Raw genomic sequence first — 16,936 nt, forward strand, 5'->3', positions numbered from 1 at the left:
AGTAGCCTCCCACTGGTCCGGGTATAACCCGCAACGATGCTAGCAGACTACACAACGGTACTAGATAGACCAAGTGTGTCAGTCGAAGGCCCGACACAACTGGGTATCGAGAGCGTCGTGGAAGTGACACCCGCGAGTAGCGTCACAAGTGATGGGTCTAGTGATCCACCCCTCTGGCTCTGGCTCCTCCGAGCGCTCCGTGCCGTGGCTTGAACTACCACTGACGTCGTCGTCTCTGTCTTCGTCAGGGTCTCCTCCAGCAACCAGGATGCCCTGAGGTGGTGCAGGGGGCATCACTGGCTGAGGTGCAGGGGAAGGCGGCCTCTCAGACTCCACCTCCCATTGAGGCGAGGGGGAAGAGTCCTGCTGCTCCTGCTCCTGGCGTCGGCGCTCCTGCTCCTCGTGCAGGCGACGATGCAGTCTCTCCAGGTGACTGGACTGACCTGACACCGTGCGATGCAGGGGAAGCTCTGCCAGTCGAGAAGGCAAAAAGGGGATCACAGACTTACGTGCAGTGCACCTGATACGAGCCATCTACAAAAGAAATCGTAAGCATAAGAGTAAGAGTAGAACTATGAGACCAGAAAGTAAACAGAAAGAAAAGTGAGACGAAACTTTTTGAGATAAGTAAATAACATAGAGTTGGTCAAGATAACCAACTTTTGAAAAGACACTAAGGTCAAGGTAAGAGTAGGGGTCTATAGTCCTTAGGGCAACCATTCTAGTCTAGGTTAGCGGTCCTACAGTCAGCAAGGCTTTGATACCACTTATGTCACACCCGGTTTTGGAAGGTAACCCGAATACGAACCATGTACGTGTCAGGATCAGAACTCACGTACACAACGATTACATAGTTGAACATCATCACACAATGCTTGAATTAAATAACGGAAAGGTACTTAGTTACATCAAGATGTTTGAGACATCCACAGGGTCTAATACATAACCATAGTGTTTAATAGTAACATCAAAGTGCGGAGTAACGAAATGTAGAATGTAAGCCTACACAGGCAGCTGACTGGGGGTTTGCCACTAAAGTAAACTAGAACTCATCGTAGTCCTGGAACTCCTCAAAGTCATCCATGTGCCAACTCCACCTCCTGATCCCTGAATACAGTGGGGACAACCTGGGGTGGAATGGTTTGTAAAGCAAGGGTGAGTACACATCAACGTACTCAGCAAATGTCTCGTTTGGCTAAAGTGGACTAGTTGTATGTGGAGTTAAGATTAAGCAGTTGCTTTTAGTTGGTCAAGTTTTATTACTATAAGTATAGCCAAATTTTAGTAATAACCCAGTTATTACCCGAAGGCACTCCCTCCAAGAGGAAAAACCAGAGATCAGATTTATAACCATCATTGCTAATCATCATCATAAAAGTAACCAAAGTTCTTCTAATCGAAGAGGATCCTAAGGCTGCTCATAACCGTGAGCACGACTGATATACCAGTTTCTAACACTCTGCAGAGGTTACACACTTTACCCACAAGCCATGATTCCCATTCTGCCCGGGGTTCTAGCCTCCCCATTGATCACTACCAAGGTGACCTAACAGGGTCTCACTACGTAGCCTTTACAAAAATTTCCCAGAGGTCATAGCCGCCCGTTAGGCTTCTCCAGTTTGATAAACATAGTACATCTCCCTAGAGGAAGGGTGACTAACAAAACCAAATCAAAGAACCTCTACAACTAGCCTCGGCAGAGCAAGTACTGTGCCCGGACCCCATTAACGGCCCTACGGCGAAGCCAACTACTCCTCTGGTTTCTCTAATTAATCAGCTAAGGGTGTCCCATTCCACCCTCATGGTTGCACTATTATCCCGGGTTGTCACTCCCCAAACAGGTCCTTACGGAGAGGTACTCAGGAAATAGCCTGAGCCCCCTAAAGTAATCACAAGAACCTCATCGGGATAACATCATTGTATCATAAAAGATCACATCATGTTCATTGATTAAGTTTAAGCAATAGCATAAGCTAACCATGATTAACCCAAAAAGGTAAACAAGGATAAGGTAAATACAGACTAGTCAAACCTTAAGTTTCAATAATGTAATGCGGGGCAGTGAATTATAAAGTAAAGTAGGACATGATAGGTCTGAGGACACTTGCCTTCACCAGGTTGTTGCTCAGAGGGATCTTCGGCAATACACTCAGGAACCACGAGTTGCTCGTTGTCTAAGTAAAGCGAGCATACATTCAATATATTTGGAAGGTAAAAATGAACATCACATCAAACATGTACAAATATTGGCACACAACTCAAAAAGGTATAGTATTAAGTACACGGGAATAAGGTCAAGTTATAAAATGGACTAATCCTAGTTGGGGATTAATTACTCTCTAAGTGTTGGGACATAGCCCAAAAAGGTAAAGTAATAATTAAACAAATAAAAGATTAAATTATAAGATGAACTACCCTCATTTAGGAATTTGATTATCCTTTAAATGTTATCCATAATTACATACCTAATTCTATTTATCTCATTAAGGCCTAAAGGTTAAACCAAAAATGAATCCATGAAATGCATAACACTAATCTCACAAGATTAAATATACTTTACTCCTAGGATTCTTCTTTTGTTTATTTCATTAAATAAATAAATCAACATATAGTTTAATTCTATATTCTAAGTGTAAAAATTAAAGTACTCAGATTACATTTGGTCATATTTTATTTAAACAGAGAAGAATCTTGTAAACATTTTGCAATTTGAACCACTAAATTTGGAGTTCATATGAAAAAGATATGAAATAAACAAGTTTTGAAGTTTGAAATATGAAATTAGGGCTAAATCTGTAATTAAATAAAAGTCCAGGGGGATATTCTAAAGAAACCAGGGACCTGTGCGCTAAAACAGAGGACGGCGGATTGATTTCCTAAAACCAGGGGGTTCTTAAGCAAAACTCACACGTGAAGGGGTACGGGGTAACCTCAGCCATCGGATCACAGATCAACGACCCAGATTAGATCGCGCGGGTGCGCACGCGGGCGCGGCTGACAAGCAGGGCTAGGGCGCCAGCGAGCCAAGGCAGGCTGATCGGCCGGGCCCAGGGGCAGGGGCGAGGGTAAGGGGGAGAGGGGAGAGCGGTCGGATCCAGATCGAAGGGCTGCGATCAGATCCGCATTGATGAAACATAAACCACCCGATCTCAGACGGACGCCCGAGATCTAACGGCTGGGGGACGGACCTAAACACGGTGGCGCCGCTCGGTCCCGCGACGAGGGTTCGCCGGAGACGAGCAGGTCGGCCACGGCGAGGCTCCCAGGGCTTGTGGACTGGCCTGGGCGCAATCCGGGCAATCTGGCAGACTCGACCATGGCCTTCACGCTGGCACAGGGGCACTAGAGGGCGCAGACCACGACGGAGCGGGCTAACGGCGGCGCTAGATTGCTCCGGCGAGCAATCGCGCGGGCTATACAGCGAGGATGACCAAATTAAGGGCACGAGCAGGTTGCTCACCTCGAGAAGAGGCGCTGGCGTCGCAAAGCAACGGCGGAGGCGTAGGGGTTCAACGGGGCGACGGTGGCAGACTCCGGCTGCGCAAGAAAACGCTTCGGTGAGCGCGGACCAGACACAGCAGGGAGGGAGAGGCACACCAAAGGATGTCCCGAGCAGCTGATAGTAAGGCGAAGCTCACCGTGGCACTAGATAGGGCACGGGCGCGACGGTGGCCACGGAACAGGCAGTGGGCGTCGGCGGGCGGTGGTGGAGCTCCCTATTTGCATGGGCAGAGCGAGAGAGAGGGCGAGAGAGCTGGGCAGGGGGCGCAAATGAGAGAGGGGAGGTGGGCGAGCAGGGCGCGGGGCTCAAAAGGGGCACAGGGGCTCGGACGTGGCCGGAGAACGCGCGGGCGTGGGCGCGTCCATGGCGGGGAGATCGTGGGCGGGAGGTTAGGGACGGCTGACAGGTGGGGACGACGGGATAGAGAGAGAGAGGGAGCGGGCACGCGCGAGGGAAACAGCGCCGACAGCTCGGCCCCACAGAGTAGCGAGAGAGAGAGGGGGAGTGAGCGCGCTCAGGTTGGCGCCGACAGGCGGGACCCGCCTGTCAGACGCAGGGGGCGCGCGGGCTGGGCTTAATGGGCTGGTTTGGGCCGAAATGGCCTTTTCCTTTTTCCTGGAATTTCTATTGCCTTTTCTATTTATTTTCTCTATGGTTTTTAATTCAAATTCAAATTAAGTTTCAAATTCAAACCAAATCAAATATATGCAACAATTCAAAGAATATTTAGGCTCAAATATGATGCAACATTCCATGACTCATATGTTTTGGGCAAAATAAATTAAATAGTCCCTCACTAATACAACTAACTCTAATTAAAAGAGAAAGAGAGAGAGAGAAAACTAGAGAGAGAGAGAGAGTAGAGTGAGATAGAGAAGAGTAACACCTGAATTTGGATGATCATAAGAAAGAAATTTTATACCCTAAATTCAGGGTGGTACAGTTGTGATGTCCTGTGCGCCACCCTCCGGTTGGGCCGTGCTAGAGTGGACAGTTGACGCCGGCCTGTTAGTGATGGGAGGCCAGGGTTCGGGGATTTTTGTCGGCCAGGATCATTGTTTCGGTCTCTTCTTATATAGAATAACGGGAGGGCGGTCTTTTCCCTCCCCGGCAGAGTTTTTTTATATAAGTGTATGATGCATAGGAGAAGATCCCCGTGCCCAAACAGTTTGTAGAGTGAGAAAAAATTGCTCTAGTGATCCAAAACATTGTCATTTAGCACGTACGACAAGAGTTATTGACAAGTTTAGGGATGAAAACGAACAGAAGCGAACGAAAAACCTCTTTCCCGTTTCGGTTCCTACATTTTATCACCGAAAACGGGACGAGTCTAGAATAATCAGGATCGAAAACGGGAGCGGGATAAACAGATATACGAAAACGAACAGTAGTGAAAATATTAAGCGAAAACTCGTGATTTAATACAAGCACATATGATATTGATGACTGACTAGCAGAGCAATTACATAAAACAAATAGATATATAGAGACAACATCATTGTTCTTTACTTGCTAGTGGTGTACATATAGCTACGGTCGATGTTGTTTGAGCCTTTAAACCACTTGTCATTAAGAAGAACCGGTGGCTAGAATGACCACTTATGATATAATCACTTAAGAATATGATGCTTTAGTTTGTACACTAATATATACTAGGTTTATCCCGGATTTTTAAATACGAGGTAAATCTGGGATAAATTCGAAAAAACAGGATCCCGCAAAAAAAAAGGACAAAATAGACTCTCTCGTTTTCAGTTTATTCTGCAAATACAAAACGGATGGGGCAAATATAGAAACTGATACGGGTCGGGAATGATTTTTTTCCCGTCTGTTTTCATTTCAACCCTAGACAAGTTACGGATGCTTCTGTCTGTGTCCATCTTCATCTAGCCTAGGACCATAGACAAAGGTTTCTCTTCCGCATCCCATGGCTCCATCTTCCTCTTCAACCCGTTGGACAGGAGAGGAAAGCTAACATGACAACAGCGAAGGCAGCAGCCTGAGAGGCCATGGAGGACCCACTTGTTTAGATTGTTGGGCATATAATGTTTGCTTAAAAAGCCGGCCACTCGGCCACGGCCCAGTCCCCACTCCGGCCCGGTGGCGCGCTGCTGCCCACCATCAGCTGCATCTGCATGCAGCGCACCCGGGCGATGCGCTCGCGACGGCCCCGCCACGGCCGCCTGCCGGCCCCTCCGCTGTAACCCCAGTCCCCATGGCCCATGGGTGGGCCTCCGGATCATGCGCTCGATCACGACCACGGCCGGCACATGCGCGTGCGCGGGAGGGCCCGACGTCGCCGCGGCGCGCCGTGCCGTGCCGTCCCGTCCCCGGAGACATGCATGTGTTCAGTCAGTCCATCTCCATGGAGGCTCCACCCGCCGCTCCAGCTCCAGGGACCAGGGCTAATAAGGTACGACGTGGCATGCACGGCCTCGTCTTAGTAAACCGCAAGTACTCCTGACGTGGCATCGCAACCGCGACGAGCTTCCCGCCACCGCCCATCACATCCGTCTACGTACTGTAGGATAGGAAATGTGTACTAGAACAGAAGGTATCTGTACTCCTGTCGTGTCTCGTGTGTGCGAGCACACAGTTTGTTGTTGGACGTCAGTGTCAGGTCTCGTCGTCCTCACGCCCTTGACTGCAATTTGGGAGCGGTGCCGGTACCGGTACGGCGCTGGCCCAAACTCGCATGCCGCCCGAGACCGAGCGATGACCAACCTAGAAGACGGCGAAAGGCCGCTCCCTCCCAGTCCCAGATGCGGCATCAGCATTCAGCAATGCAAAAGAGGATTCGCCCGACCCCGACGACCTTTCCCGCTCCTTCCTCCCAAAACCCTACTACTACCCGCCTGCCCGCTTTCCAGTTGCAGGCCAGCCTGCCTGCCTCACTTTTGCCCTGCGTTGCCTGCGACCTGGAGCTGGCCGCTCACGATTGGGAGTTGGGACACTGGACACACCACGCGCATGCACCAGCAGGCAGCAGCACACGCTCCAAACTCCAATCCGTCGGCTCAATACAAAATAGAGAAAAGCTGCCATGAATTACACCTAGAGAAAGAAGAAAAGAAGAAATACAGCTAGCACGTGGCCGTGTCTGATGACGTGACGAGCCACTCGCCACTACTCTCTAGCTCTACTCAGCGGAGCCAGCGCCGGAGGTCCGCGGCGGACGACGACGGCGACCCCACGTCCCCGCCGCAGCCGCCGCCGAGGCTGTCCGCGCACGACGACGACACGGTGGACCGCTGCTCTGACGAGAACCGCCCCGCCGCGCTCTTGAAGCTCGGGCTGCGCAGGCTCTGCGCGTACTCCGCCGCCAGCACCTGGTGCTGCAGCTGCGCCGGGAACGACAGCCGCTTCTTGGCGCCGCGGTCGCGCTCCCGCTCCGGCGTCGCGGGGCGCTGCCGCGGCGCGCTCTGCGACCGCACGCGCGCCTTGGCCGACTCCGTCGCCGCCATGTAGTTGGGCACCGCCGCCGCGTGCCGCTGCGAGTGCAGCAGGCTCGGCGTGTAGCTCCCGCCACCGCCGCCAGTCCCGCGGTGGTGGTGGTCCACGCGCGGGCTCGCCGACCGCACCTGGATCGGCGGCCGCGCCTTCACAGGCGACGGCGTGGCCACCGCCGGATGATGCTGGTTCTGCTGCGCGCGGTGCATCGGCGACGACGCCCCCGCGTGACGCCGCGGCGTCGAGTACGAGAAGGGCCTCGCCGTGTCCATCTCCAGCGTCTTCACCGGCTCGCGGTGCTGCTCCATGGACGCGCGCCCGGGCGCCGCCGCCGCGGCCCCGCGTACGCTGCTGCGGCTGGTGTCGAACGACGCGCGCGACGCCATCCACCGCTCCGCCCACCGCGGCTGCCCGTCCACGTCCACGTCCACGTCCATGTCCGCCGACGGCGCCGCTGGGTTCCTCCGAATCTTTGTTTTGTTTGCAACCATAAACGAACGATGGGTGATGAACTGATGATGACGACGACGTTGCTATCACTATCAGTATCACTACCTGCCAACCTAGCACCTGCGGAGGGAAATAATACTGCTCGTATACGAAAAAAAAAGAAAATCATGTCTCACCTGGTGTGAGAAGGCGTAGGAGAGCGCCCTCTCACGCTTGAGCGCCGCGTCTTTTCTCGTCTGCAGCATAGCCTGGATCTCCTCTATCGTCCGCGGCCGGTCGTCCCAGTCGTCGGCGGCGAAGCTGCTGCCGTCGCGCGACCGCTCCTGCAACCAAAACCGACCCACATTGCTGACATTTTTTGCACGCGAAACAGCAGGCACGAAGTTCTGTTACTGTCGCTAGCAGCTTACAACGGAGCGACGGTCGGCGTAGTCGTGGGCGTACTTGGGGTCCCAAAAGGCGGACGTGTCGACGCTGTACGACGACTTACTGCTGCCGCACGGCGCGGCGCCGGCGCCGCCGCCGCCGCCGGACATGGAGAGCACGGATTCCTGGGAGAGGCGCATGCGCCGGTCGCGGACACGGGCCTGCACGCGCACCAGCGCCTGCATGCAGCGCAGCGTCATGTTGGCTTGCTTGCGGACGTTGTGGCCGCGCACCAGCGCCTGCAGCTTGACGAGGCCCCTGAGCGCGCGCAGCGCGCGGCGGGCGAGGTAGCCGCGGAAGGCGGTCTGGATGGCGACGGCGGCGTGGTGGTCGCGGCGCGCGAAGCTGGGGGCGGCGGCGTGGCCGCCGGGGCGCGTGAGGCGGACCACCTCGGCTGCCGCCTGCGCCGTGGCCACCGCCGCCTCGGCCGTGGCCGCGGTCGCCACGGCCAGCGCGATGGCGTGCCGCTGCTCCTCCGTCACGGCCGCGGGGGCCGGCGCGGGTGGTGCCGGGGCCGGCGACGGGGACGAGGACCTCCGGAACAGCCATCTCCGCCGCTCCCGCTTCCCCTGCGCGGTGTGGAACGACGGGGAACGTGAGGAGGAGTGGTAACGGAGAGAGAGAGAGGAAGAGAGAGAGAGAGAGAGAGAGAGAGAGAGAGAGAGAGAGAGAGAGTCTGAGGGCGTGGAGGAGCAGGAAGGAGGAGTCGAAGCTGGACCTTGTCGTCTTCGCCGTCGGCGTCCTCGCGGAGGCGCGACGCCTTCCTGGCGGGGCTGCTGCTGTCGTCCTTAGAGGGCGAGCGGAAGGCGCGCTTGACGGCGGTGAGCCACGCCTTCTTGCCCATGGTGGCGGCGTCGGCGAGGGGTGGTATTATTGCAGGCGCGGGGGGCAGAGGTCCATGGCTTGGCTGCTGGCTGTCCCTCCCGGCCTCCCCTCGCGCCCTCCGACGCCTTAACACTGCCCTGGCCGTGGCTTTTATGCAGGCACAGCACCAGCACGGACACGGCCGTGGAAAGCCGTGCTAGGGGAGGACGTTGGGAGTTTGGGATGGGAGAGATCGGTGTGTGTGTGTGTCCGGCACTGACAGATGGGGCCGGAAGTGGGTGGCCGCGTCGCAGTGTGCAGACCTGCATTGTGTTGCCGCCTTGCCGGGCAGTGTGGGCGTGTCAAGTGTCGTGGCATGTCAGCCTCCCTCCGCCTCCGCGGGCGTGGTGCGTTCGTCTGCCCTCTGGGCCTCTGACGTTGTTGTGGGACCAGCGTCCAGCAAGCAATGCAGCAGCTAGGACGGACGGGACGGCTCAATGATTCGCTCGGTTTTCCGTGCGGCCTACCGCGCTCGTGCACGCCGTTCCGTTGCCGACGGCGCCACCCGGCTTGTTTGTAGCAGTAGGAGGCAGGACGGCGCGGATACTGTTCCTGCTACGACGCTACGTGCTGCATGGAAACGAATTCACGGCTGTGGCCTGTGGGTAGACCGCTCGCTATCGCACCGTCCAAAACCGGAACAGGGACCAAAACCAAAACCCAGCCGGCAGCGGCCGCGGTCGCGAAAGCGAAATCCCGTAATCCTGAGCTGCTGGTCCTCCTCCTCGAGTACTAGTACTAGTATAGTAGGAGGCCCAGGGCCCAGGGGCCAGGGGACTGCACGTGATCCGCACTGTCGATCGATCGTCCCGACCCCCTTCAACTCCAAGAAAGGCGTCATTGTGGTTGGTCGTCAGTGGGCTGTTGGCGGGCGGGCGGGCGGGGCGCTCAAAATCCAAGCAACTCGCGCGCGCTGCCCGCTACCCGGCCACTGTGGGCTGTGGGCTGTGGCGCCGGGTTGGCAGGCAAATAGTAACTGGAATCACGTATCGTGCGCCCCTCCCCCATTTGCTGCCTGCCGTTGGGATTCCGAACACGCGCACGGCACACCGCCCCGGGCCGCCGGCAGGCGCGCGCCATTGTTTTTTTTTCTCTCTCTCTCTTTTTCTCGACCTTCCATGCGTGCAGTCTGCAGTGCACCCAGACCCAGCCATGCTGCCGCCTGATTAACAATCCAGTCAAATCCGCGGTCAAACCTACCCCTCCTAACCCTTTTTTTTATCAGGATTCATCAGGCGTACCGCGTACAGTACCTTTCTGTTTTCACTCGCCTCCTTGCCGACCGCTGTGCAGGGTGCAGGTGCGCCTTCTGTCCTCGCCGGGAGCCGATTGGGCCGGCGGCCGCCGAGCGTGCGTGAGCGTGACCGCGCGCCGCCTGCACCGCAGCACGCCCGCCCACGCTGCCGTGCTCTCAGAGCACTGGCGGCGAGTGCGGCCGGCCTCGTTGCCATGGCAGCTCGATGCGACGGTGCCACTGCATCGTCACAGTAGCACGTGTCGCCGCGCCTTCGACATCGACATCGCGCGCGCTGTCTGCGTCGCTGGCTCGCTGCACCCCGCACCTGCACGGCTGCACACTGCACCCTGCGCTGCGCTGCGCTGGCTCCCAGTCATTCACGGGCGCTCCGTGTCGTCCGTGGCCAGGCGCCCAGGCCAGCCACGCTGCGTGTCACCGCACGGCCTCCCAGTCATTCACGCTCACACTGTTCCGTCTCGCCGCCGCGCGTCATTTGTGAAGCCCCGCTCCATCATGAGACGGGTACGAAACCAAAGCGACTCGCGTGACCGGCTCACGGTAACCTACAGAGCCATGGAGCACCCATGCCTTTTTTTAGCGAGACACAGACACGGTTAAACTTTTCGAGCGAAAGCCAGCGGGTTCCGCTATTATTTCTCGTTAGGGTTTGTTCGCTTAACTCTCAATATATGTGGATTAAGTAGAATTGGATAGGTTTAAATCTTAAGTAAAGGACTTGTTCGGTTAGTTCTCAACTCATGTGGATTGAGTGAGATTGAGTGAGTTTAAATCACAAGCAAGTCAAAGTTCTTTTAAGGACCTGTTCGTTTACTCCGGAACGGTTCCATTGTAACTGTTCCGGTTAGAATGATAAGTTTATTTGTACTAGTATTGATTAGTTGGAATAATTCATGGCCACAATCCGATGTAACCGAACATGGCCTAAATTTTTTTTAATCTCATCCAATCTATATATAATGGGAATAACTGAACAAGGCCTAAATCAAACTTCTTAATTTTTTCTAATCTATCCATTCTATAGTTAACGGGATTAACCGAACAAGCCCTTACCGGTCCTAGGCGGGATCGGTTTCTACTGGGATTTTTTTGGCAAATTTCCCATTTTTGGTCATTGAAATTGAAACACATCCATTTTTGGTCACTGAAATTTGGAGCGGGCCAGATACGTGCTTCGCGGCCTTGGCCCAACAGCCCAACTTCTCGTCGTGCTGTTCCCATCTTTCCTTTCCTCTTCCCTTCCCCGTCGATCTCGTCGGCGACGCCACTACCTCGCCGTCCGGTCCCACCACCCGCCTCCGACTCCTGCGACCCAGCCACGGATCCCGAGGATACGGGCCGAGTCCGGCGATGGGGGTGGTGGTAGAGCGGGAGGAGTGGGCACTCAGCCCCTTCGCCTACCCGCTCCTCTCCGCCGCCGCCCTCGCCGCGGTGCTCCTCCTCCCTTACCTTTCCCCGAGGACTGCGGCGCACGCCACCGGACCCTCGTCCCCCTTCGACGTGGGAGCCGCACCCTTCCTCCGGTTCCGCCGCGCCTTCCTCGTCCTCTTCTCCCTCGCGTCCGGTGAGTAGCTAGCGCGCCCCTACAGTCTCCCGCCTTTGTCGAGCTGCCGCGCCGCGCCTAATCGGGCGGTGTTGTTTGTTATTGTTGGTCAGTGGTTGAAGGTATCCATTCCGTGTTTGGGGAGGATGAGTTCGTGCGGTGTGGGCTTGGCAGAGAGCAGACGACCGCGCGCCTTGCCTCTACCACTGCAGCTGCGCTGTTCCCCGGTGCCATTTCTGGCGTCATCTCCGACAAAATGTAAGTTTTGGGGATGGATGCTTTTGCTCAATTTGTCAGCTGTAAGTATGAGTTTATTTTATGTAAATAGCATTTTGCATAGTCTCTTTACAAAAAAAAAACCCCGTAGCAGACTAGAAGTGCATTTCAATTTGATCTGATATAGTGATATCTGATTCCGGTGCTTAAACAGAGTAACTGACCGAGGGCCTATTTGAATGAGCTCGGGGTAGTTAATTTATTAGTTGGGCTAAAACTTAGCTAAAAACTAGTTAAAGACTTTTAGACTTGGCCAAAAAATAACCCACCTTAGCTCTTCTGTTTGGATGCACTAGTGCTAATTTTAGCTAGCTAACAATTAGCTCTTACATGCTAACAGGCCCTAACAAGGTCCTGTTAATGAACCTCAGTTTCCAGGTTGAAGGCTTGAAACTATTTCATGAATAGTAGTACTTGGTACATGATACCTTTTTCTGTTCACAGGTCTTTATTTGAACTAGAAAGGATACCAATTGTGTCGGGTGTGATAATTAGGGGTACCCGGATTACACCTCTAAAAGTGTGCTTAGAAAAAGTTAATGGCCCATACATAATCCCCGAAGGTAAGAGGCCAAGCCATCTCCTCACCCGAGGTCCGTCGCAAGAGTCTTCCCCATAAGCGCCGAGACCCCTCCCCGAGGATCTTCCGCCTCAGGCAAGTCTTCGTCTCGCCCGAGCCTATCGCAGCTCATGCCTCCCGTTTCCGCTTCGCCCGAAGTCACCTCGATCTACAATCGCCCTATCCGTCTCGCCTGAGCCGGTCTCAGGCAGAGAGGACAAAGCACACCCGAAGGCCAGCAGGGGACACTCGCATTTAATGCGCACACCTACCCCACGCAGGGGCATAGGAGCACAGTGGCAACAAGACAGCAGTCGCATCCGGACACAACAACATGATTACGCACACGCCACTGTGCACGCACGACGCCTGCCATCCCCCCGATGGGACACCTAATACGACGGAAAAGCAGACCGGCCCTGGGGCGCAGAACTCTGCCTCGCCCGACGTTGGGCTCACCCTCTGGCACAATCTCCGTCTCGCCCAACGCTGAGCTCGCCCTCCGGCGCAATCTTCGTCTCGCCCAACGATGAGCTCGCCCTCGGGTGCTGTCTCCGCCTCGCCCGAGCTCGGCCTTGGCTGCCTGCTCCACCGCGAATCTCGCAGGTGACCACTCCGCCAACTGTGGCAAACGTTAGGGTAAAGCTTAACCATCACCTCGGGAAGACTTCCGCCTCGCCCGAGCAGGGCTCTGACCTCAATATCCGCAGCGAAGGACTCCCAACGTCACCCTGCACAGGGACGCTGACGCATCCCGTAAGCAGGCTTTTTACCCATACCGAAGCCCTGTTACAACAACTACGGCATGGACATCCCCTCCCCTGGGGGCTCGGGCGTACAGCCCACCCCTCGGCCTCGGCTCTCAGCAGGAAAACAACAAGCTCAAGTCAACAACGCAGCGCAAGGTCATGTCACCCACAGGACGCCAAGACATCTCCCCTGGGAATGCGACGCCCCTCATCTCAAACAACGTACATCTCCTAGGTGTATAAATAGGGTAGTCGTAGCTCCTCCAAGGGGCAGACGAACACTTGGTAGTTTTCCTCCAGTCTTTCGGTATTGGCACTTGCCTCAATCAGTTCTAGGGACTTAGAGACTTCCCCTCTCCCGTCGTGCTTGTATTCCCTATTGCAGGCACCTCGGGTGCGAGTAATATAAGCTTCATCCCCCCTCTGCTGGAAGTAGGGCATTGCATTGCCGGAACCAGGATAAATCGCTTGTGTCAACTCGCACACCATCTAGATTCTGGGTACGCAGCATCATTTTACTAGTTGGTTAGGACCGTTAGTCCGAACACCGACAAATTGATTGACCATAGCCTACAAATCCATTCACGGGCTTGTAGCCTTGTACTGGAGTAGGATTACCATTTTCATTTTGTGACGGGGAATGATTAATAAGCAACATCTGCACCTGTGTTTCTGAAACCACCAGGGGTGTAAATTTCTGGTTCTTATACCACATACCACCTGGTTTACTAGCTATTAACTTTTCATGTAATATGGCCTTTGTGCCTCCAAGACAAGTAGACAACTATGGGCACCAAAAACTGTGTCTGCTTACAACATAAAGATGCTGAATATTAGTTTAGCTAATGCGTTGATACTTTGTAGTTCTATGCATTACTTGTTAGTTGCTAACCTTGACTTGTGCATCTTGATGAAGTTTGGATGATATATTTGGCTGGTAGGAATTTCAGAGTATAATCTGAACCTTGGTATGATTTGTCTTTCTTCTCTTTCGTGTAGTTTTTTGTTCCATAATCTACTCGTATCCTTGGCAGCAGTTACTGTTATGTGATGCAGTCTATGTTTTCTTTTATCCTTCCAGTAGTAGCTATAACTTACAAATTTTCCACTGATGATTATAGAGGACCACGAAGGGCTTGCATATTGTATTGGGTACTTCAGCTTGCAGTAGGTGTTGTGAAGAGTTTCAGTGCGCTTCGCTGTTCATGGATCAACAATTTCATTCTGGCTTTTGCCTCTTCAGTGTTCTCTTTCTGTTTTGAGACGTGGCTTGTGCTGGAGCATGAGAAGGTTTCTGTATTTCTTGAAACACATATGTGCTATTACTGTGTTGTCTATGTTGTATGAATCATTTAGCGCTTGATCCTGAATTTTCAGCAAGACCAGAAGCAAGATCTGCTGTTTGATACCTTCTGGCTGATGACATTCTTTGAATCGGTGTCCCTTGTCGGAAGTCAAGAAATCACAAATGTATTGGTTAGTGATGATGACAGTAGATTCTTGCTTCCCTATGCATTTGCAGCCACACTATCGGTAGTGGGCATTCTGTATATCAGAAATGCATCAAGTACATGTCAGCATGCATCTGCCATTGGGAGCTACCAAAAATCATTTCTTGCTCATGTCCTCAGAGGTGAGTGTTGAGTCATCTTGCTTGCTCCAGAGCTTTCTTTCTCATTTCTGTTGATAAAACTCCATCTATATTCAATTTTACCATATCTAGATACAACTGAGAAAGAAATTTAGCACATGTAGAATTGCTCTAGTCAAATTTTAGAGATGTTTCTAAATTCTAATTTGAAAAATGCATAAAAGGAAACAACATTTCTATCTCTCTCATCATGAACTCGTGAGTCGTGGTTGTTGCAGGCTAAACTTTTCAGTGCTTGCATGTTCCAGTTCCATTTGTGACTGCAATTAATGTGTTTCAGACAAAAGAGTACTGATCCTGGTCTTAGCTCAAGCAAGCATCCATTTTGCTGTCTCAGCCTTTTGGTTTCTCTGGGCACCAACCATAGTGGTATGAGTCTCACTTCTTCCTGCTAGCCTTCTGTATGAGTAGTGTTTCAGAAACCTGACTGAGGCTGAAGTTCTGCTCCCGTTCTCATAGATCTGTTGACTGACACAGGCTGACGGAAGGTATGCTCAACTGTCAGTAATCTACCCCTGTTTCTTGGCATCAAGGATGCTTGGAAGTGCTGGTTTTCCATGGTTTTACGGAGCCATAGCCCCCTTCCGGAACGAGGACAGCTTGACAATAGCTTACGTTGGTGCTGGACTCGCTTTGTCGATTGTGGCTTATGATTACCAGGTATGACCGTGCATGCCTCTAAAAGCAACAACTTGTAGTTGGGGATTGCCATTCAAAGTTACTTTTTTTCCTGCAGGAGATTGCACCACTGGTGATAGTGTTCTGCATCTTCCATGCCTGTGTGGGCTTCATTTTGCCGTCACTGGCCAGATTGCGAACAATGTAAGCTACCGCTGCGAGTACGTATCAAGCTTAAATTACAGTCTATAGTAGTTTCTGTTTACAGTGCTGGCATCACTCTAGGTACCTGCCAAATGAGCTGCGAGGGGGCATGATGAGCTTTTCAATGTCACTGGCAAATGCCGCCACCTTCGTTTTCTTGATACAGGTATGCCGCCATGTGAAACTTCTTTTGGGTGCACGAATGCAAAGCGTTCACACAATGCTGAGATCGTTTCTTTCATCTGCAGGGCAGCGCCCACCATCGACACGTTGCAAACTCAACCATCCTGAGCCTTGCGTCCTATGGCCTGTTAGGAGCTGGGGGCTGCGTCCATATGTTGAGGAGGTGGAGGAAGCACACTCGGCTGAATGCCCGTAGTCTGTAGGAGCTGGAGGCACCCAATGAATGCTATACACACTGCAGGGTGAGCTTGAGAGCGGTTTCTGTAGCATGCTAGTATCTCACGTTTTGTTTATCTGACTTTTTCTGGAAATATCAGGAGGTAGGTGTAGGATACTACTTTTGTTGTTGTTCAAAGAAATTGTTGAAATTGAAGGTTGACAAAAAATCTGTGTACATGCGTCGGGGCCATCAAACTAACGTCTGACTTTGATTTTTAGCAATTAAACTCGAAAGCCAGGAATCTGTGTATGTATGTTTGGTTTGTAGTTTTTTTTTCAAGTGTTCGTTTCATACATTGTCTTGATAGTATAAAAATCGCTCGTACCATACATTTTCCAGTCTCAGGCGTCACGGATGATGTTTTTTTTCAAGTGTTCGTTTCATGCTTTGCATTTGTACTAACTGACCTGCACCTTCACAAGCTCTGCATTGGTCGCTTTTGGTGTTCCAACCAAAGTTCACCAAACCGGTTGATAAATCCGGCTAACTGGCCGATTTAGGCCCTATTAGATTTGAGGAGTATTGGTAGGGATTGACGAGATTAAACCCCTTCCTATTCAAAATTATATAGGAAGGGATTTAATTCTCTCCAAATCAACTCTAGCCCTGGCCGGTTTAGATATCACTGGTTTACCCATTTGAATTTAGGCTATTTTATAATTTTTAACAAATTTGATGCCAATTCTCTATACATACCATGGATTGTTTTAACACTTTTCGCTGAAACCAAATTTGAAAACATGCTACGGAATTCAAACTAAATTTCAACCAAGTTTCGAAAAAAATAAAAATTCATCCGTTATATCGATTAGTCGTCCCTGCTAGCCGATTAAATGGTCCCACGTAGAGATAAATCGATGGTCTCTAGTAGCTAGGTTTTGATGATTTTCTTCCTTTTAACTTCAAATCTTTCAACTTGTGATAACATTTGTGCCATCTTTTGTTCAAATTTTGTGACCTCAATATACTTTATTTACCAAATCACA

The 16,936-nt window shown here is 52.3% G+C and overlaps 2 protein-coding genes across 2 annotated transcripts; one reads left to right on the forward strand and one right to left on the reverse strand.

The window, feature by feature from the left end:
- Nucleotides 1-6,493: 6,493 nt before the first annotated feature.
- On the reverse strand, nt 6,494-8,767 carry LOC100501224 (uncharacterized). Its single transcript, NM_001322493.1, has 4 exons — nt 8,547-8,767; nt 7,813-8,397; nt 7,579-7,725; nt 6,494-7,422 (listed from the first exon to the last, which is right to left on the reverse strand). Exons 1-4 carry the CDS (start codon nt 8,670-8,672, stop codon nt 6,646-6,648), a joined length of 1,635 nt encoding a protein of 544 aa, NP_001309422.1. The 5' UTR covers nt 8,673-8,767; the 3' UTR covers nt 6,494-6,645.
- A 2,368-nt stretch (nt 8,768-11,135) lies between these two features.
- Nucleotides 11,136-16,185, forward strand: LOC100279893 (uncharacterized). Its single transcript, NM_001320477.1, has 9 exons — nt 11,136-11,511; nt 11,604-11,748; nt 14,196-14,364; nt 14,452-14,707; nt 15,006-15,094; nt 15,203-15,385; nt 15,462-15,547; nt 15,629-15,713; nt 15,796-16,185. Exons 1-9 carry the CDS (start codon nt 11,298-11,300, stop codon nt 15,931-15,933), a joined length of 1,365 nt encoding a protein of 454 aa, NP_001307406.1. The 5' UTR covers nt 11,136-11,297; the 3' UTR covers nt 15,934-16,185.
- Nucleotides 16,186-16,936: the final 751 nt, after the last annotated feature.

Source organism: Zea mays, chromosome 4, assembly GCF_902167145.1.
Source record: "Zea mays cultivar B73 chromosome 4, Zm-B73-REFERENCE-NAM-5.0, whole genome shotgun sequence".
In the NCBI taxonomy this organism is placed as follows: Eukaryota; Viridiplantae; Streptophyta; class Magnoliopsida; order Poales; family Poaceae; genus Zea; species Zea mays.

What these genes read in the sequence shown, in the direction of transcription:
- LOC100501224 (NM_001322493.1), bottom strand. Translation starts at nt 8,672, where the DNA reads ATGGGCAAGAAGGCGTGGCTCACCGCCGTCAAGCGCGCCTTCCGCTCG. An exon ending in CCGACGGCGAAGACGACAAG is followed by an intron (nt 8,398 to 8,546) that starts GTCCAGCTTCGA and finishes CACACCGCGCAG; the next exon opens with GGGAAGCGGGAGCGGCGGAG. An exon ending in CCTACGCCTTCTCACACCAG is followed by an intron (nt 7,423 to 7,578) that starts GTGAGACATGAT and finishes AACAAAACAAAG; the next exon opens with ATTCGGAGGAACCCAGCGGC.
- LOC100279893 (NM_001320477.1), top strand. Translation starts at nt 11,298, where the DNA reads ATGGGGGTGGTGGTAGAGCGGGAGGAGTGGGCACTCAGCCCCTTCGCC. An exon ending in TCTTGCTCATGTCCTCAGAG is followed by an intron (nt 14,708 to 15,005) that starts GTGAGTGTTGAG and finishes AATGTGTTTCAG; the next exon opens with ACAAAAGAGTACTGATCCTG. An exon ending in CCTTCGTTTTCTTGATACAG is followed by an intron (nt 15,714 to 15,795) that starts GTATGCCGCCAT and finishes TTTCATCTGCAG; the next exon opens with GGCAGCGCCCACCATCGACA.